General features: G+C 42.3%; 1 protein-coding gene across 1 annotated transcript in view; it reads right to left on the bottom strand.

Moving 5' to 3' along the window:
• The window catches only part of myt1la (myelin transcription factor 1-like, a), a 119,545-nt gene that overhangs the window by 55,259 nt on the left and 41,680 nt on the right, over positions 1–22,606 (bottom strand). Inside the window, exons 6-7 of the mRNA XM_060917946.1 lie at positions 9,058–9,530; positions 6,786–7,772 (exon numbers count right to left, since the gene is read on the bottom strand). Coding sequence (XP_060773929.1) covers positions 6,786–7,772; positions 9,058–9,530 — 1,460 coding nt within the window. The remainder of the gene's footprint in view (positions 1–6,785; positions 7,773–9,057; positions 9,531–22,606) is intronic.

The raw sequence follows: 22,606 nt of genomic DNA, 5'->3' as shown, positions 1-22,606 counted from the left end.
ACGCTTCTCATTTAAACCAAAAAGTTCTATTTTGGTCTCATCCATCCACAAAACATTTTTCCAATAGTCTTCTGGCTTGTCCATGTGATCTTTAGCAAACTGCAGATGAGCAGCAATGTTCTTTTTGGAGAGCAGTGGCTTTCTCCTTGCAACCCTGCCATGCACACCATTGTTGTTCAGTGTTCTCCTGATGGTGGACTCACAAATATTAACATTAGCCAATGTGAGAGAGGCCTTCAGTTGCTTAGGTGGGGTTTACATTAGACCGCATCAGCGGATCATCAGATTAACATTTTTAAAACGATTAGTGTGCACACAGCAACACCAATACACAATTCGCGTGCACACAGCAACACCAATACACGGATACGCTCGGCTCCGCAGGCATCCTGCGCTCCAAATCACTCCGCCCTGAACAGCGAGTGCCCTCTGGAGGGTGCGCACTCCGGCCCTGCGCAGCTCACAGAGCGCGCGAGTGAAGCGCACGAGCTGTGATTTGGGACTGAGCCGCTGTGTGTGTGATCCCAGTGCATATCACTTACCACTTGCAAGTGGAAGGATGGCAAGCCTAAAGGCAATCATAACTACACAATGGGCAGTATTTGCATCAGTATTTGCAGTATTTTCATACTTTTATACTCTTTAATGAAAGGTGATACAAGGCGGAAGTCCGCGCCGTTTTTCAGCAGTCGCGTCACATGACCAACGCCAGCGAATCAGGAAGGTGGATGTCACAATGACGTTGTCCAATGACGACGCCAGCTAGAGCTCAGCACAGCGTATCCGCGTATTCTCAATGTTTACACAGCACCTGACCACACACGATCTGGATTGAATGTGTGGACCCTGGCGGATTCCCGTTTCCTGGTGTTTCCAGGCGGTTTAATGTAAATGGACAGTGCATCCGCGAAGAAAATGAGACAGATACGGTCTAATGTAAACTTGGCCTTAGAAGTTACCCTGGGGTCCTTTGTGACCTCTTGGAGTGATCTTTGTTGGTCAACCACTCCTGGGGAGGGTAACAATGGTCTTGAATTTCCTCCATTTGTACACAATCTGTCTGACTGTGGATTGGTGGAGTCCAAACTCTTTAGAGATGGTTTTGTAACCTTTTCCAGCCTGATGAGCATCAACAACGCTTTTTCTGAGGTCCTCAGAAATCTCCTTTGTTCGTGTCATGATACACTTCCACAAACATGTGTTGTGAAGATCAGACTTTGATAGATCCCTGTTCTTTAAATAAAACAGGGTGCCCACTCACACCTCATGTTTCATTTCATTTTTATGCAGATGACACTCAGTTATACATACCATTAACATCAAAGGATTCCACCCAGTGTTTGTTGGACTGCCTGGATGCTATTAAGTGTTGGATGACCAAGAACTTTCTCCAACTCAACGATTCTAAGACTGAGGTTATCATTTTTGGTTCCCCCAAATCAATCCCCTCTGTGACTTCTAGTTTATCTACCCTCTCACCTTTTGTGAAACCATACGCCAAAAGCCTCGGGGTCGTCTTCGACTCCGAACTTTGTTTTAAGAGACAGATAAACTCAGTCATTAAAAACAGCTATCACCAACTCAGAGTCATTACTCGCCTTAAGCCCTCCTTATCATTCCAGGACTTAGAAACCATTATACATGCCTTTGTAACATCTCGCCTCGACTACTGTAACGCCCTATATTTTGGCCTCCCCCAGTCCCAGATAGCACGCTTACAGCTAGTGCAGAATGCTGCTGCTAGACTTTTAACTGGTACTAGGAAGCATGATCACATCACCCCTGTCCTCTCCTCTCTGCACTGGCTCCCCATATGTTTTAGAATCCAATTCAAAATACTTCTTTTAGTTTTTAAGTTTTTACATGGTCAGGCCCCTTCCTACATTTCAGACATGCTGCGACACCACTCTGCACCCAGGTCTCTCAGATCCACTAACCAAGGCCTCCTCCATGTTCCCCGGTCCCGTCTTATACATAAAGGTGACCGAGCCTTTGCAGTGGCAGCCCCACGTCTTTGGAATGGTCTGCCTCCAGACATCAGACTCGCTCCCACTATCACTACTTTTAAATTTAGACTGAAAACACACTTTTACACCTTAGCCTTTGCTTCTTAGTTCTTAGCTTTCTTCTCTCCCTTAAGCCACTGCCCTTTAACACCTTTTATGTATCTAAATTGCTTTTTAACACTTTTTATGTAGCTTAATTATTTTATGCTTAATTTTCTTTTACTATGTGTTGGTCAATGCTGGGGTGGCACGGTGGTGTAGTGGTTAGTGCTGTCGCCTCACAGCAAGAAGGTCCGGGTTCGATCCCCGTGGCCGGCGAGGGCCTTTCTGTGCGGAGTTTGCATGTTCTCCCCATGTCCGTGTGGGTTTCCCCCACAGTCCAAAGATATGCAGGTTAGGTTAACTGGCGACTCTAAATTGACCGTAGGTGTGAATGTGAATGGTGTCTGTGTCTATGTGTCAGCCCTGTGATGACCTGGCGACTTCTCCAGGGTGTACCCCGCCTTTCACCCGTAGTCAGCTGGGATAGGCTCCAGCTTGCCTGCGACCCTGTAGAACAGGATAAAGCAGCTAGAGATAATGAGATGAGATGAATGGTCAATGCTGTCAGTGTTTTGCCACTGTACACTGTGCTCAGTTGTCTTTGTCTATTGGAATGCTGCTAAAATGTTTTCTTACCATATGTTACTAATATGGCAGCATGGTGGTGTAGTGGTTAGCGCTGTCGCCTCACAGCAAGAAGGTCCGGGTTCGAGCCCCGTGGCCGGCGAGGGCCTTTCTGTGCGGAGTTTGCATGTTCTCCCCGTGTCCGCGTGGGTTTCCTCCGAGTGCTCCGGTTTCCCCCACAGTCCAAAGACATGCAGGTTAGGTTAACTGGTGACTCTAAATTGACCGTAGGTGTGAATGTGAGTGTGAATGGTGTCTGTGTCTATGTGTCAGCCCTGTGATGACCTGGCGACTTGTCCAGGGTGTACCCCGCCTTTCGCCCATAGTCAGCTGGGATGGGCTCCAGCTTGCCTGCGACCCTGTAGAACAGGATAAAGCGGCTAGAGATAATGAGATGAGATGAATGGTCAATGCTGTCAGTGTTTTGCCACTGTACACTGTGCTCAGTTGTCTTTGTCTATTGGAATGCTGCTAAAATGTTTTCTTACCATATGTTACTAATATGGCAGCATGGTGGTGTAGTGGTTAGCGCTGTCGCCTCACAGCAAGAAGGTCCGGGTTCGAGCCCCGTGGCCGGCGAGGGCCTTTCTGTGCGGAGTTTGCATGTTCTCCCCGTGTCCGCGTGGGTTTCCTCCGAGTGCTCCGGTTTCCCCCACAGTCCAAAGACATGCAGGTTAGGTTAACTGGTGACTCTAAATTGAGCGTAGGTGTGAATGTGAGTGTGAATGGTTGTCTGTGTCTATGTGTCAGCCCTGTGATGACCTGGCGACTTGTCCAGGGTGTACCCCGCCTTTCGCCCGTAGTCAGCTGGGATAGGCTCCAGCTTGCCTGCGACCCTGTAGAACAGGATAAAGCGGCTAGAGATAATGATGTTACTAATATGCTTTATTGCTTTTATTTTCTTTTATTGTTTTAGCCAGACACTGTACAGCACTTTGGTCAGTTTGCACTGTTTTTAAATGTGCTTTATAAATAAAATTTACTTACTTACTTACTTACTGATTGTCATCCCATTGATTGAAAACACCTGACTCTAATTTCACCTTCAAATTAACTGCTAATCCTAGAGGTTCACATACTTTTGCCACTCACAGATATGTAATATTGGATCATTATCCTCAATACATAAATGATCAAGTATAATATTTTTGTCTCATTTGTTTAACTGGGTTCTCTTTATCTACTTTTAGGACTTGTGTGAAAATCTGATTATGTTTTCGGTCCTATTTATGCAGAAATATAGAAAATTCTAAAGGGTTCACAAACTTTCAAGCACCACTGTAGTTTGCTAATTAAAGATCGGTTGTATATCTTGAAATCTTTGTGAATAGATTAGAATGCATCAGTAAATATGTAAATATATCATCAGTAAAATAGTAAATATAATGCTTGTAAACTTGCTTATAACTTTAATTAAATGGTTACCAAAGACTCTAATCATATTGAAAATATTACTGAAATGAGTCTGATGTTATGTTTCGTCTCTAGAGTAATAACTTGCTGCTGTAGGTCTGAGTACCTGGTGTAGGTGTGAAGAGTGGTCAAGCCTTTCTGTTTATCAGCAGCAGCAGCTGAGAGATGAAGAATGTCTTCCTGGATAATCCCAGTTTCATAATGTTTCATTAGCTGCTCTGGTCATGCACGTGCAATAATGAAACAAAGTTGATTACTTCCTATGAACAGCTGCACTAAGACTGAAATATTTAGTGTTTCGAGATTGCTGTAAGCTTCACAGACTGAGAAATGGAGGTAAAGTCATGACATATATTACAGTGGGCATTATCCGGAGGTGAGCAGAAGATGAGAACACCATAACGACCCTTTGCAAAATGTTATGCTTATACTGTCTGGCAGATTCCTACAGATAATAATAAGAGCACATAGCATAGCGGTGTCTCTCCCAGAGGAGGTGGGTGTGAATCAAAGTAGTTTTGGAGAAATAGGCCATGGACAGAATTGCTGTCCTAACGGGCCGTGCAGATTGCCATTACTCATGCCTGACAAGGCAAGCCTCTGATGTTACTGTGCAGGCCTATTTTAACAACGTAAGCTGCTGCTGCTACTGCTGTCACTGCCACTGCAATCTGAGCGTCACAGATCGACCAGAATAATGTGTCGGTCTCATTAAAGGAGTCCTGCAGGTAGAACATACACCACTGGGGTAATGTAGCTAAGACTTAATGCAAAGACAGTTCCTGAAAGACCTTTGAGGTAGAAAAATACGCTGCTCTATAGCCCCATTAGAGCCTGACTGAGGGATATTTACTTGCTAAAATGCCTAAACTGAAAGAAAGGCTTGTCATTAGTTCTCAGAGACTAACCAGTAGCCAATCAAAGCAAGTAGGACTTTTCCTCATGTCACAAAAAGTGCCATTATGGCTACTATGTCAGAATTTCACTCTCAGTTTGTAAAAGTGGAAATAGCTGGTCAAAATTATACTTGAGTGAAACTTTTAAAGTGTCCATGCTCAAGTGTACTCAAAGCCAATCATTTTAACTGAACTTCAGCTTGAGCTCACACTTCCACAGAAGGCTGTAAATTCACCACAAACCTGGGACATTTTATAAGCTAGACGGCCTTTCGATTTCATAAAAAAATAATATCAGGCCATTCTGTGGCTGGGAAGTTATTTCATTTGAGGGGATTAAAGCAAATAATGTGCATGAAATCACTCGCTTCATGCAGTCGAGCAGACAGAGGAAGTCCGTGTGTGTGCGCATGCGCAGGTTTACCTTCTTCTTCTTCTTTTGGGTTTTACAGCAGCTGGCATCCACAGTGTTGCATTACTGCCATCTACAGGTTTACCTTTGAGCGTGCACTGACAGTTCCATCATTCTGTCGCTAAACGAACAGCTGATCACACCGAGGTGCTCGCTGAGCGCCCATATTTATTAGTTTGGTCCTGCGTTTCCTTTCCTTCGTATACAACATAACGTCTTTTCTTCTCGCTTTCTTTCCATTACTGTAGTCGCTCTTTCACATTTCATTCGCACACTCACATCCTCCATTTTTCTCTCCTGTTTCAAATTTGTATCCCACAATGCCTTGCGCGAATGGGGAAAGCCCACCACATGATTATTTACATAGTAAATAATTGGGTGTCGGGGAAAATTCTTTTTATGACCTACACTTGAAAAATCTGAAAGGCAGTCTAGCTTTAAAAAGATATTATTATTATTATATTTTACACAGGGTATTTGATGTTATAACCAGCTCATCAGTCTTCTCATCAAGCCAATACCCATGACCTAAGTTGACAAGCTACTCTTATCGAAGTCTAATCTTGTCTTTATTTAGTCCAAGCTTGTCTTCAAATTAAATTTCTTCATTCTTTTCTTCTTGATTCACGTTCATTTAATATCCAGGACTTTTCGAATACACGAGCCGTTCCAAGCAAACAGGTTTTCTGTAACACATCCACACCCAGATTGATTCCTATCTTTTCAAGGTTTCTTCTTCCATTGCTTGAAACTATGCCTAAAGCTCTAAGGGTAATAGGTAGAATCATGACTTTTTCAACTTCCAGTTTCCAGCATTTGAGGATTTCGTATTTCAAATCAATAAAATGCTCAATCTTTTCTTTTTGAATGCCTCGTGTGTCAAACGGACAGGCTACATCAAGTACGAAACACTTTCTTTCTCTTGTCCAGCAAAACGATATCGGGTTTGTTATGTTCTATCTTTCTTTCCGTCTGTATTGAAAAATCCCATAGAATCTTAGTATCTTCATTTTCTAAAACCTTTGTTTCCTTTTCTACGAAATGTTCATAGCTTTTTCGACACCGAATGACTGAAACCAACTTTCTTGCATGAATACCAGTGAATAATAGCAGTAATATTGTCATGACGGCATTTCTTAAACTCATTCTGAACCAACTGTGCACACTCAGAGAAAATATGAGATACTGTCTCATCTTTATTACTATTATTATTATGTTGTAGCACTTTGTGTGACTCTCAAACTCATTGACTGACAACTAATTACAATCCATTTCAAAAGGCTCAATCAATACATTTTACAAACTAAATTTTTCCTACCCTCCATAACTCTGATGGACAATTGGCATCGAACTGAGTGGTGTATTTCATTTTGGCATCAGCATTATTATTACCTTTAGGGTAATAGACTCTTCTTGCCCCATCATGGTGTAGTCGGGCTTTACGCTCCTCAGCTCCACTACTCTGCCTGGGGCTGTTCTCCCCGTGTAGCCGCTGATGGTCCCTCCGAGCCACTGCCTGCTCCGACGCCATCCTATCACGCATAACTTTGGCACGCTCTGATTCCAAAGCGATGGCCTTCTCCAGCAGTGACAGGTTGCCCTTGGTGATGTCGAAGGCCTCGTCTGAATGCTCTGATGCCACAGAGGTTGTGTCTTCATCCCCTTCTTGGGCACAGCTGGAAGGGTAGCCCCTGGATGCTGGGCTGAGCTGCTCTTCAAGCTTCATTAGGTTCACCATGTCGGAGTAGCTCCTCTCCATTGGTCTCTGAGGCTCCATCGGTACCTGCTGGCAACTCTCATAGCGAGGCAGCTGGTGGTGCATCTGAGCATGTAGGTGCTGCTGCTCACTCTGGTGCTGCAACATCGTGTGCTCGAGTGGCTGTGTTTCACTCAGCTTGCGTGCCAGATCGAAACACTGGTTCCTCAGACATTCCAGACTACTAAGGCACACGCCCTCCTCGCTCTCTTCAGGCTGGCCGTTATGATGTTCCTGGCCAGGAGCAGGCTCAGGGTAGCCATCATCTGGCAACACAGCTCCATGACCCTGTGCCAGAAGCTTCAATGAGTCCACCGTCTCCCGCACCACATCGCTATCCAGGTCCACACTTAACTCGCCCTTCCGTCCTCCGTGATCGGGACCGTCCTCCTCATCCTCATCTTCGTCCTCACCAGCACTGTTGGACGAGCTGCTGTTCATCTCGGACTCTGTCATCGCCTGGTATGCAGCGTCCTCTGCTATTTTGCCCAGGTTCAGCAGGGACTTCGCGACAAGCTCATCATAATTCTCATACTCTTCAGTGGTCGTGTTGTTATTGTTGTTGCTGTCTTTCTCAAACATCTGGCTGGGCTTTGATTGTCCACAACTGGAATAAGTATTCTCTAAAGTGAGAGGACACACAATTGACCAGCTTTATCAGGATATGTTTTGTATATGTTTCACCTACATTCAGACAGATTCAGAAGGACATTTTTCTAAAAATGGAACAGAACGTCTTTTTGCAGTCACTCTGGAGGTCTGAAACATCTGCAAAATCCAAATGTGTCTGAATGTAATTACCATGAATAGTTTTACTTTAAATCAATAGATAAGAAATGCTATTTAAAAAAAATTGATCTGAGATTAAACTTGAAAAGACAAAAAAGTCCAAAACACGTCCGTTGCTTAATAAACTGTGAGGAAAGTAGTGCCGGAAAGCTCCCATTTCTTCTTCAGGGATTTTAGTATTGCTTGTATTTGGGACACGGGAGGATGAGACTGCAGGGATAAGTTTAGGATGTGATGCTCTGCTTCTAGAGCCAGAAATAACCTCAGGAGGAGCCCGTTACCACGGGCGAGAGGGAGCTGAATTCATCTGACACTTGCAAAATGGCAGTGTGCATGTGAAAGGGGCAAAGTTAATAACTCTGTGAGCGTCCCTATCTCTGCTGCTTGGGATGACACTGTCAAAAACAATTGAGGAAGTCGAGTACGAGGCTGAGACGCATACTAAGCAATCACCGGCTTCACAAGTTCAAGAGCGGAGCAAAGGGATGTTCCCTGCTCTCAACCACGCTGTAGTCAGAATGCTAAGTGCTGCTCAACCAGTGGAGACTCTGGAACGATTCGATTGTACTTCAGTCAATTATGTGGCTTGAAACGAAAACTTTCTCATTCAGGAAAATTAATTATAAAAGAACAATATTGAATGAATTTAGCTGGTGGATTTGGAGTTCTTGCATAAGATGTCAGTTAACAGCGAGGCTGAGCGTTTCTACTTAACTGGCATTGACGTGTCTTTGATTGACATGTTGCGAGACAGTAACAACACATTCCAAGTGTAAATATTCTGTCTGAAATCAACTCCGGACCTTTAATTTTCTCAATGCTGCATGAATTAATTATGCAAAGAAGCGCAGCCAGCCAAGAACCAAATAAGCAGCCAAGTTCCTGACTCTGCATATGTTATTCCACAAGGTAAATATACTCAAATTAAAGCTGAGTTTAACCTCATAGGCACTGTTTATTTTAAAATCAATCACACAGGAATGCAGAGTTGAAACGGTGAAAACTATATCTCTGTCCCTCTCACATACTTCCTTATGAAAAAATACGAATTTAAATGCTAAATTTAAAAAAGGATTTTAAAAAATCCATTGTTTTTGCACACAAGCAGAAATACCTCACCTTGGTGATGAGCCTGCTCTTCATATTCCTCATCTTCCTCATGCTCATCTTCCTCTTCCTCTTCCTGTTCTCCTTCCTCCTCTTGTTCATCATCTCCATCCTGTTCCACCACCTCCTCATCTTCCTCCACCTCTTCCTCCATCTGCTCGCCCTCATCTCCCTCCTCCCTTTCGGCCTCTCCTTCATCTTCCTCCTCCTCGTCTTCCTCCTCTTCCTCCTCAGCAGCCTCATCATTGTCGTCAGAGCACTCCTCTTCTTCATCGTCTCCCTCGTCGCCTTCCTCCTCCTCTTCTTCCACGTCTTCGTCTAACTCTTCCTGTTCTCTCTCCTCGCTCTCTTCCATAGCTTCGTAGTTGTCATATATCACCGGTTCTCCGTCAGCCATGGTTAAAAACGGCCGCCGTTTGGTAGCTGGCTCCTGTGGAGGTTTCTCCTGGCCTTTCCTCTTCTTAGCCAAAGGACACCCATAAACACTGCAGAGGGCACGCAAAAATGATGGAGGATAAGGTGTTTTTCGATTGAGTCATCAGAAAAACAAAAGAGAATTCATTTTAATGCAACACATTTTGCACTGTCTGGCTCAAAGTGAACCGGAGGCGTTCATTCATAAAAACACAAATGCCACATGAATTCTGTTGCCCCAAGATGCTACTTTGCTGAATCTGTCCAGCTGCATTTGCAAAAACTGAAATGGAGAAAGCTAAAGTCATCCAAACAGCCTTCAATTATATAAATCCCTTAATTATCGTTAACTGTTGGGAAATTCCACTTTAATTGCCCCAAAACAGCATGCACAATTATGTGTGGCTAAAAAGTGGAATTCGTAAAATTAATTATCCCATTTCTGTCTGAGAGGACTTGTTTGTGGCTTGCCAAGAGGGTTGGAGGTTCTGCTCCCTTGGTGGTGACTGAGCAATCGAATAAGACTCTGGATGGGGAGGATTTAAAGGCCTGGTTCATCTTTTCTGACTGCTGAACAAGTTAATGCTGACACCTTTCTGTTTTCGCCAGTATTAACTTTTTCAGCAGTTTGTGCCACAGTAGCTCTTCTGTAGGATTGGATCATATGGGCTAGCCTTCGTGACCCATGTGAATCAATGAGCCTTCGACACCCATGACCCTGTTGCCGGTTCACCAGTTGTCCTTCCTTGGGTCACTTTTGCAGAGGTGGACAAAGAACCCAACTTCATAACTTAAGTAAAAGTACAGATCCCGCTGGTCAAATGTTAGTCTGATACAAGTCAAAGTTGTCCAGTCAAATTTTTACTTAAGTTAAAGTACTGAAGTACTTGCTTTTAAAAATACTTAAGTATTAAAAGTACATTTTCTGTCAATGCATTGTTGTATAATTGCCACAACGCTTACAAACCTAACGCCATTACCAAAGACAGAAATGTGAATTCACAAAATGAACGCATGCCGTGCCATCATAGTAGTTTAACGTTAAGCTAGCTAGTCAGCGATGCTCCAACTGACATGCTAGCAAACTCTTTTCAAACTCAAAATCATATTGTGTAGCTAACGCTACTAGAAAAGAAAGATTTCTACATTCTGTTTATTTGGCAAGATTATGCTAAAACATATTTCTGAAAGGACTTCAGATAAGTTAACATTATTCATGTTAGTGTAACTCCGTTTTTACATGCTAACTAACGGTGTCCAAGTTAACTAGCTATGTGTAAATGTTAGCCGTGGACAAGGCTATGGCAACTTGGTGGGCAAATCCATAGAAAGTCATTTGACTAACCAGACTGCATAGCTATTACAACGTTATCGCTAGCTCTAAAAGCACAGATAACTTCATTGCAAGCTTTGTCTTGGAATAAAATGTTTATATCCCTCAATATGCTTCCGCAGGTTGGACAGCAAGTTTTGTAGGCCTTGATGTGGTTTGTTTTTGGCAAACAAAGCAAATGTTTCAAGCAAAACGAATCTTTATCCCTTTCAGAAAGCTGAAACATGGGTTCTAGGTATGGGCCATGGGAACGCATGCATTCCCCAGAAGAACCGCCTCCTTCCATTCTGCCATCAACTGATTGTATTTAAATAATGCTGCTGATAACTGATTGAGCTTGATTTTATCTAGTCTATGGATGTGACGTGACCCTATTGATTATTGATAGGCTGTCTCAGTGTCACCTGCAAAAAAACCAATCACATTTTAAAAAAGAAAAGAAAAAACATCCACTTTCAAAGCCGCTTCATAGTAACGAGGACCCTGACAGAAATGTAGTGGAGTGAAAAGGATGATATTTGTCTTTCAAATGTAGTGAAGTTAAAGGCATAAGTTTCCAAAAAAAAATACTCAAGTAAAGTACAGATACTCAAAAAGTGTACTTCAGTACAGTACTCAAGTAAATGTACTTTGTTACTGTCCACCTCTGCACTTTTGTTCGGTACTAACCACTGCATACCGGGAACACCCCACAAGATGCGCCATTTTGGAGATGCTCAGTCAGACCCAGTCATCTCGCCATCACAATTTGTCAAAGTCACTCAGATCCGTACGCTCACCCATTTTTACTGCTTCCACCACATCAACTTCAAGAACTGACTATTCTCTTTCTTGCTGCCTCATACCGTATATCCCACCCCCTTGACAGCTGCCACTGTACTGAGATAATCAATGTAATTCACTTTACCTGTCAGTGTTTTTAATTTTAAGGCTGATGATCGGTGTATATCTTTACTTTCATGCACTACATTTTATATATTGTATATAAGAGTGGAGTCAAGTCACTTATGTGTGGTTGGATGTTGCTATGGCAATTATAACGTACTTGAACTGTGAGCCAGATGCATACTGATATAATTGCAAAATAATGAGCTTGAGGTTCATAGTCACTGAAACTCCACTTCAGTGTCCTACGTAGGTTATTAAACGCTAAAAATTAGTGATTTTTTTCCTATACAGTACTAATGTTTGCAAATAATTTTGTAAAATTAGTTTTTAAAAAGTTTTGCATGTTTCAGTTTGACATTAGAGAAAACAGTCAAGTCCAATCTTAATAATAATAATAATAATAATAATGGCCAAATTGCAGACCCTGAAGATGGTGGGTACAAGTGTCTTGGCATCCTTGAACTCGATGATATCCTACATAGTGAAATAAAGACCAAAGTGGCCACAACGTATCTGGACAGACTGAAACTCTTTCTTTGCTCCAAGGAGCACTCCAGAAACCTCATTAAGGTCATCAATGCTTGGGCTGTAGCTGTCATTCGCTACAGTGCCTCTATCTTGAGATGGACCCAGGCAGAAATTGATGAGCTCGATAGAAAGACCAGAAAGACCACAACGATGAATGGGGTACTCCATGCAGATGTACAAAGGTTGTACATGAAGAGGAACAGAGGTGGGTGTGGATTGATCAGTGTAAGGGAGTGCACTGAGAGTGAGTGAGGAGGAACTGTTGAAGTACGTTGCTAGGGTGGAATGAATAAAGAAGTACAAGGTTGAATCCAAAGCAGGACTGAAAGGGAGAGGGAGGAGAACTTGATGAGCAAGACACTTCATTGGCAGTTCCACGAAGATACTACGGAACTGAAAGATCCTGAAGCATCATGGCTCTGGTTAAGTAAAGGTGATCTTAAAAAGAACACAGAAAGCTTACTCATTGCTGCTCAGGATCAAGCACTTAACACCAATTCTGTGAAGCATGACATGTCTCATACCAGCACCACCAACCTATGCAGGTGGTGTGGAGTTGCCATAGAAAATGTCATGCACATAGTAAGTGCATGCAAGTGCCTTGCACAGAAAGAATACAAGCGTCGGCGTGATAAGGTCTGCTTGAATCTCCACTGGCTTTCGTGCAGAAAGTATGGCTATGCCACGGAAGACAAGTGGCACCAAAATACACCTGAGAAAGTCCTGGACGAGGAGGGGAAGCCCAAGATCCTTTGGGACTTTGAGTTCCAAACTGACCATGTAATCAAAGCTCGAAAACCTGACTTGGTGGTCTTTAAGAAGGAGCAGAAGGAATGCCTGATAATTGATGTGGCAATACCAGGTGACCATAACATTGTCACCAAACAGGCTGATAAGATCACCAAGTACCCACTACTGAAAGATGAGATCTCAAAAATGTGGGATCTGCCAGAATCAAAGATCAAGGTCATTCCAGTTGTTATTGGCACCTTGGGTTCAATTCCAAGGATGTTAAAGCATGCTTAGACATTTTGGATGTGAAGTATGACATTATGACCCAACGAAAGTCAGTTCTGCTCGGAACTGCTCACATATTGTGAAAGGCACTGTCTGTCTGAGGTCCTTGTTCCGACTTGACAGATAGCTGAAAACTCCAGTACACTAATGCCACCTGAATTTTGTACTGTGCGACAATGCAATAATAATAATAATAATAATAATAATAATAATAATAATAATAATAAACAACTTTCATTTCAAATCACATCCTTTTATGTTGTAACTGTTTTATGTGACTGCTTTATTGATTTCATTACTGCTCTTGTCCCTTCAGGGGAAAGTTTTACAGGTTCTACGTATGTAGAAACTACAATTTATAGGAAGGTTCTCCTCTCAGAAAGGGTTTCAACTAGAACCCCTGTTTTATAAGCTGAGAACTTAATTATCCAAAGAACCCAGAAAGAACTCCAATCTTTTAATTATTTTTACTTACTTGTACTTGAACACCTGAATCACAAATAAAAGTTTTCCCTTAACGTACCATGGGATTAAAGAAACACTGAATTGTTTTCTATGGAACTGAATCCCAACAAAGCATCACAATAAATACTGCCTACAAACTGACTGACATTAGCGTGTCCATTAGTGTATATCATCCTCATCCTCATGAACATTTTTACTGTAATGATTTTTTTTCCCCTGCCTGTTCCACATTTGAGTCACTGCCTCAGGGCCCCTGTCCCACATCAGCGTCATATCCGTGATCCGGGGACTTCAGGTCCTGTGGGAATGAGTTGACTGAAACACAGCTGGCAGCTTATTCCTGACACCACTTCTTCTGACCTGATCTGCACCAAACCGGGAGTCGGAAATCAAGGTCTGTGAGGATTTGAGCGAATCTGCGAGATCCTGAGATACTCCCAGAAATGAACAACTCCCATCAAAGCAGTGATAATAACAGGCTCCATATTAATAGTTTGATGGGTCGAGTATTCACCCATGTTGTGTCATGGAATTTGTTTTGCAGTTAAAGTGGCCCCTGACTGTAAAAAACTTGAGAACTCATGGTCCTTAAGGCATTAAAACTATTCTTAGATGTCTGACTATAGTATATACAGTACATAAGAGTGGAGTCTTTATGAAATATATATATATATATATATATATATATATATATATATATATATATATATATATATATATATATATATATATACTGTATATATATATATATAAATTTTGTTTTCTGCTGAGAAAATAGAGCTTAAAACTTGTAAACAGACAAGACCCAATTACTTTCATTAGGATTTAAGGAGCTTCAGTTAAAACCTGATACCCAATATGACTAGTTTGCCTTAACTGAATTTTGTCGAATCTAGTGAACTAGCTAATTTTATTTTAGCTAACTTAACTCGAAAACTAATTTTCCTGATACCTGCAATAAGCACTCTTTGGGTAAGGAATAAAATAAAAACTTTATATTGATCATTTCTTCTACATTAAATGAGTTGTATGTTCTTAAAGGAAAGATGTGACTATAGTGGCATGCAAAAGTTTGGGCACCCTTGCTGAAAATGTCTTTTACTGTGAATAGTTAAGTGAGCAGAAGATGAACTGATCACCAAAAGGCATAAAGGTAAAGATGAGACATTTCTTTTCAGCATTTTATGCAAGATTTGTGTATTATTTTTGTTTTGTACAATTGGAGAGTGAAAAAAGAAAAGGAACACCATGCGAAAGTTTGGGCACCCAAATACATTTGAGTTCTCAGGTAACTTTTACCAAGGTTCCAGACCTTAATTAGCTTATTGAGCTGCAGCTTGTTCAAATTCTTCATTAGGAAAAGTCAGATGATGCAGATTTCAAAGCTGTATAAATTCTCTGACTCCTCAAACTTGTCCCTAAAATCAACAGCCATGGGATCCTCTAAGCAACTCCCTCGCATTCTAAATAATAAAATAATTGATGCTCACAAAGCAGGAGAACGCTACAAGAACATACCAAAGTATTTTGAGGTAGCTGTTTCCTCAGGCTGTAATGTTTTTAAGAAATGGCAGTTAACAGAAACAGGTCAAGGTGAGGTCTGGAAGATGAAGAAAACTTTCTGAAAGAACTGCTCGTTGGATTGCTAGAAAGGCAAATAAAAACCCCTGTTTGACTGCAAAAGACCTTCAGCAAGATTTAGCAGACCCTGGAGTGGTGGTGCACTGTTCTACTATGCAGTGACACCTGAACAAAACCTTCATGGGAGAGTCATCAGAAGAAAACCGTTCCTGCATCCTAGCCACAAAATTCAGCGTCTGAAGTTTGCAAATGAACATCTAAGCAAGCTTGATGCATTTTGGAAACAAGTCCTGTGGACTGATGAAATCAAAATAGAACTTTTTGGCCACAATGCGCAAAGGTATGTTTGGAGAAAAAAGGGTGCCAAATTCCAGGAAAAGAACACCTCTCCAACTCTGAAGCATGGGTGTGGATCGATCATGCTTTGGGGTTGTGTTGCAGCCAGTGGCACAGGGCACATTTCACTGGTCGAGGGAAACATGGATTCGAATAAATACCAGCAAACTCTGGAAGCAAACATCACACCATCTGTAAAAAAGTTGAAGTTAAAAAGAGGATGGGTCCTACAATAAGATGATGATCCAAAACACACCTCAAAATCTACAACGGAATACCTCAAGAGGCCCAAGCTGAAGGTTTTGCCCGGGCCCTCACAGTCCCCTGACCTAAACATAATTGAACATCTGTGGATAGATCTCAAAAGAGCAGTGCATGCAAGACAGCCCAAGAAACTTGTAGAACTGGAAGCCTTTTGCAAGGACGAATGTGTGAAAATCTCCCAGGTAAGAACTGAAAGATTATTAGCTGGCTACAAAAAGTGTTTACAAGCTGTGATACTTGCCAACGGGGGTGTTACTAAGTACTGACCATGTCAGGTGCCCAAACTTTTGCTTCAGGTCCTTTTAATTTTTTTGGATATTTTACACCTGTAAATGATGGAAATAAAAATGTAATCTTGCAGAAAATATTAAAGAAATCATAAAGAAATCATCTTTACCTTCATGCCTTTTGGTGATCAGTTCATCTTCTGCTCACTTAACTATTCACAGTAACAGACATTTTCAGCAAGAGTGCTCAAACTTTTGCATGTCACTGTATATGATATGGAATATATGAAATATGTTTCTTTCACAGCTCTTCAAAACATGGAGCTCTCCATGCATGGAGGGTTCCATCCCAAGTCCAGCACCCAGAGACTATACACTAAGCGGAAAGAGGGAGGCCGAGGGCTAGTGAGCGTCAAGACCACGGTCCAGGATGAAACATCGAAAATCCGAGAATACATCAGAAAGATGGCCCCAAAGGATGAACTGCTAAGTGAATGTCTCAGGCAGCAGAACCCTGAGGAGGAGGAGGAACAGACAACCTGGAGGGACAAACCCCTACATGGCATGTACCACCGTCAGATAGAGGAAGTGGCTGATATCAAGAAATCCTACCAGTGGCTGGATAATGCAGGACTGACAGACAGCACAGAGGCACTAATCATGGCAGCACAAGAACAGGCCATAAGCACAAGAGCCATAGAGGCCAGGATCTACCAGAGTAGATCAGACCCAAGATGCAGACTGTGCAAAGAAGCCCCTGAAACAGTCCAGCACATAGTAGCAGGGTGTAAGATGCTAGCTGGATCAGCGTACATGGAGAGGCACAACCAAGTGGCTGGGATAGTATACAGGAACATCTGCAACCAGTATGGAATAGAAGTACCCAAGTCCCAATGGGCCATACCACAGAAGGTGGCTGAGAACAACAGGGCCAAGGTTCTGTGGGACTTCAGCTTCCAGACTGACAAACAGATCCTGGCTAACCAACCGGACATAGTGGTGGTGGACACAGAGCAGAAGAGGGTGGTGGTGATAGATGTGGCGATCCCAGCTGACGCCAACATCAGGAAGAAGGAACATGAGAAACTTGAGAAGTATCAAGGGTTGAAAGAGCAGCTGGAACGGATGTGGAAGGTCAAGGGTTGCGTGGTCCCCTTGGTAGTGGGGGCACTTGGGGCAGTAACCCCCAAACTGGGAGAGTGGCTCCAGCAAATCCCAGGAACAACATCTGAAGCCTCAGTCCAGAAGAGCACAGTACTAGGAACATCGAAGATACTGCGCAGAACCCTCAAACTCCCAGGCCTCTGGTAGAGGACCCGAGCTTGAGGATGACATGGATACCACCCCCCCGCCGGGGGTGAGAGGGAGATTTTATAGCGGCGACTACAATTATCGACACCTTAACGATCTTTTGGCCGTTGCAAAAGTAGAAAAGACTTTCAATATGTAAATTGTGCATGAATAATTACTCAAACATCCAGTGGGAAAAAAATGAGTTGATTCCCGATTATTTAGCATATCAGATCACGTGACACCGTTCAACAATTATTGACACCTTTGTCCATAATTATCAACACCGTTCTACAATTATCGACACCCAGATGATTATTTATTAAAAAATAATCGGTATGTGGTATTAAGTTAACAAAACATAGTTTTTATTTAAAATTTATTTTACATAGACTTATATTTAGTACAAAATATCTTTTATATAAATATATGGATGTCGGTGTTTACGTAAATGAGGAAGTAATTCTAATGTTTGTAAACAAATGAACTGATAATGTTTAACCTGCGTCAGAAAATCTTTTTGTTCCACTTTCTACCCACTTTCTAAGTATTTTCATAGATCACATTTGTTAATCATTCATTGTTGTTTGTATTAATTTCTAGTTTTGTAGTTTACCAATAAACGTCAACAGGGAATCAACATTGTAACCACATGAAACTCCAGGTCAAAGGTCGCATGTCATTCCTCAAACCAAAATATAAAATGTCTATTGATATTGTAATATGTGGTAGATATTTACAACAAACTACAAAAAATATATATTTACTGAATGGAATAAAAAAAATTTAATATTGCAAGCATGTTATTTTTTATTATGCTCAGAATTTAATTCTGGTCTAATTCTATTTACTGCAATCGGATTCCAAATACTCTATAAACATTCTATTCTGTTATGAATCACAAAAAAATTATTATAAATCACAGCACTTTTATTTTTTTTTTAAAGTACTTCATCTACTTCAACAATGTTACACAAAGATCGATCCATAACAGTTGTAAATGTCCCTTAATCCCACAGGGTGTCGATAATGGTGGACACCGGTGAAAGTGATCACTATTATCGACACCTCACACACGTGACTTCTCAAACGTGCGTTTAGATACAAAATGGCGACTGTCAAATGAAAGAGTAAGAAACAAAGTAGGTTTCGACGAGGAGATCATGAAATATCAGTGAATTTGATCAGTAAAAACACGTCCATGATCTTTCCACCATGCTCACCTGCGATGATAACGTCCGGGTTTTCCGAAAAATTGCTGATCGTGCTAAAAAAATTCCATCTCAGGTGGAAGACAGTATGGAATAGAAGTACCCAAGTCCCAGTGGGCCATACCACAGAAGGTGGCTGAGAACAACAGGGCCAAGGTTCTGTGGGACTTCAGCTTCCAGACTGACAAACAGATCCTGGCTAACCAACCGGACATAGTGGTGGTGGACAAAGAGCAGAAGAGGGTGGTGGTGATAGATGTGCTGATCCCAGCTGACGCCAACATCAGGAAGAAGGAACATGAGAAACTTGAGAAGTATCAAGGGTTGAAAGAGCAGCTGGAACGGATGTGGAAGGTCAAGGGTTGCGTGGTCCCCGTGGTAGTGGGGGCGCTTGGGGCAGTAACCCCCAAACTGGGAGAGTGGCTCCAGCAAATCCCAGGAACAACATCTGAAGCCTCAGTCCAGAAGAGCACAGTACTAGGAACATCGAAGATACTGCGCAGAACCCTCAAACTCCCAGGTCATCAGACGACAAGATCAAAGGGCGAGGCGGGTCTTCCGGTTGATTAATTAACCAATAATAACTGTTGTAACTGAAACTCACCTTTATAAAATTGTTTTTTATTGGTAAATCTGAAAAGTTGTCGATAATTATGGACTGTTGATAATTGTAACCGCCTCTCTCTCTCTCTCTCTCTCTCTCTCTCTCTAGCTTTTGTTTAAGAGTTGGTGTGATGCCGAATGACTTTTACTGACTTAATAAACATGTAGCTGTAGATGGTTTTTGTCATTTTTAAAAAAATACTGACTACAGATACTGACTAATCATTCACAAAATGGTCAGTTCTGATTCTGGTTGTCTGATTTCAAGAAGCTCGTTTGCAACTGATAATGTATAAATTATTCGAGTAAAGTGAGGTCTGTGATTGCTTGCTGACATTGTATATCTGAATGCCTCATAAATGGATAGAAACTGCAAATGTGTATAAAAACCAGCACCTGAAATTTCCACCTTTATGCATTTGTGTGCGTGGAAAATATTTGTGCAGGACATAGAGCACTCCATGGTGGTGGTGGGTTTGGCGGGCAGGCAGCCAGGAGCGTTTGTGTGCATGTGTGTGTGTGTGTGTGTGTGTGAGAGCATTTATGAGCCACACGGAGTGACCTCACACACCTTCACGTTTCCCACTGGCAGGCCACGCCAATTAAAATTCCACAGGTAATTAAACCACATTTGAATGAGGGAGCAGCGCAGGCAGGGTTTGAGTAGAGCTGCTGTAATTATGCACAGAGAGAGAGAGAGAGAGAGAGAGGCTGTGAGCCTTTCAGTGCTGCTGAGAGAAATAATGACTTCAGCCCCAGACAACTCCTGGCGGACAAATGCTCCGATGAACTCTACTAATGTCAAAAAATGACTATTTGCCGGAGTCTTTTCTTTTCCATAATTTCTACAGCCACTAACACAGTATTACTGCATAGCATCGCACTTATATATGTATGAAATACATGTATAGGAATGATAAATAGATATTTTAACATCTTTATATGTCTTTTTAATTGAGAGTTAATCCAAACAGTCTAAAACAGCTCGTACACTCATACAAGGCTATGAAAAAAGTCATCTTTCTTTGTTCCATCCAAAAAGGTGAAATTAAAAAAAAAAAAGTGTTGCAGTACAATGACAAGTACGAGTTCTTTTTCATCAACTTTAACTGGTCTGAGTGCAAAGTGCATTCTCAAGGTCTGAGTCTCTTGCTTATCACGATGGCATCGCATACATCGTCAAATCAGGCTCCCATGCAGTCAGGAGTTCGGTGCAGGGGGTCTGCTGCTGCCTCTCCCAGCACGAGTTGCTATAGGAGCGCATAGTCTCAATGTCTCCACACTGCAGCATCCACAGGCATGCGTGCCAAGGCACCGTCGCCATGGTGATCTGCCCCCTCCGGAGTGGGATTTGCCATTCGAGCAGACAGACAGAGACAGAGTGAGAGAAAGAGAGTGTGCTATAGGGAGAGAGAGAGAGAGAGAGAGAGAAAACAGTGAACGCGAGTCTGACAGGCATCCCTCCCATCCTCTGCAGCCGTTCCAGCAAGAGAACAAAAGAGGCGCCGGCGCTGAGCATTTCAGTCTGTCTCACAGGCTCGGCCTCCTTCTTCTCTCAGCCTCAATCAATCGAGTATGAACATGCAGGAAAAGATTGTCACGTTGTTCGTGCATGAGCATTTCACTGACAGTGAAGTCTCCTCAAACTTCTCTGTGCGATCCAAAGCCTGCCTATCTGTTCATAATCTCCTCAGGTAGATTGTGAAAACAGAAATGAGGAGAAGGAGACAGAAGGTGGGCGGATGGTGTCAAGTGAACAAGGGGCTGTTGCAGTCTATACAGCAAGTCATCGTATGCATGCACGCTCGTATGTGTATTGTATGCACAAAAGATGAAAATTGTCCAAATAAAAGTGACATCTGGCTGAGACTCTCAGCTGAATAAACAGTTTAGGGAAATTACAGACCAGTCAGAGATAACAAACAAGCCCTCACAAGCCCTCTGCATGTATAGCAATGGCAATTTAGAGTGACTTGACAAGCGGCAAAGCCAACAGACCGCACAGTCTCCATCTTCAAGGCTGAGAGAAAAAGAGAGAGAGAGAGAGAGAAAGAAAGGAGGAAAGGATGGCATATGCCTCCCACACAGTCCAGAGCCCATCTGCTGGCATGCTGTTGGTTAGAAATGAACTACCACACAAGCACATTCCTCTCCCTGTGACATGGAAAGATGCAAATTAGAGCTTGATGCTGTAAATTAGATGCCTATATCTATATCTATACATCTATATGTGTCCATCATCCACAGCTTTATTTATGGCCCACCCAGGTCCTGGGTTTCTGGTACTAATTTTGGTTACAGCTGAAAAAAAAAAAAACCTTCAAAAGCTTTAATGGACTTTGGAGCAGCTTTTGTGTGGAGGATATACCTCCCTCTGTCGAGAACATCAACAAAGAGAGACACGGGTAAAAAGAAAGAAAGAAGGAGAGAAAGAAAGGAATGGACCTCTATCACTCGCTGGACCTTGCCACCAGCTTTTGGCTCAGTGACAATCCTTTTAGTGAGTGCTACCTGTCAGGCTCTAAATTATCCAGCTCTGGTCCATTTGAGCCATCATCCATCAGAGAGAGAGAGAGAGAGAGAGAGGAATGAGGGAGAAAGAAAACAAGGGATGGTAGAATGAAAGGGATGTAGAAGGATGAAAGAGTGAGGAGGTACAAAGATAATGAGCTGGAATGAATTGAGAAGAGCGGGGATGAGAAATAGAAAAAGCTGCAGCGGATGTCAGGGTTTTGAAGAGAAAGCGAGAGAGATACCGTAGAAAGCAGAGAATAAAAGTAGCAACTCACATTTTCTTGTGAATGACAATTCGCCAATGTAGTTACTTAAAAACCACAACTTGACCAGAGGCAACATCGTAAATGTAAGACGAACTGAATGTGAGTCTTTTGAATATGTAAAATTATAAACCTTCACCTCCCGCTTCACTAGGAACACTATACTGATACTCAGAACAGCCTCGATTCTTCATGGCATGGATTCCATGAGATGTTAGAAACCTTCCTTTGAGATTGTGGTCCATGTTGATGTGATTGCAACACAGTTATCATGTTGCAAATCTCCCGTTCTACCTCATCTCCAAGGCGCTCTATTGGATTCCGATCTGCTGACTGAGAACACCACTGAACTCACGGTCATGTTCATGGAAACAGTTTGTGCTTGGCACATGATCACGCATACATGGAAGTAGCCGTTATAAGATGTGAAAGTTGTGACCATAAAGCAGTGTTGTAGTCGAGTCACTAAACCTCGAGTCCGAGTCCAGTCTCGAGTCCCCAGTGTTCAAGTCCGAGTCATTAAAGAAAATTTCGAGTTGAGTCCAAGTCGAGTCCACTATTGATCCGAGTCGAGTCCGACACAAATGACACAGCTGCCACACACACACACACACACACACGCTCTAA

This window comes from Neoarius graeffei, chromosome 3, assembly GCF_027579695.1.
Source record: "Neoarius graeffei isolate fNeoGra1 chromosome 3, fNeoGra1.pri, whole genome shotgun sequence".
NCBI classification, from domain to species: domain Eukaryota; kingdom Metazoa; phylum Chordata; class Actinopteri; order Siluriformes; family Ariidae; genus Neoarius; species Neoarius graeffei.
The sequence above is the reverse complement of the archived record's forward strand: the minus strand, read 5'-3'. Positions and strand labels throughout refer to the sequence as shown.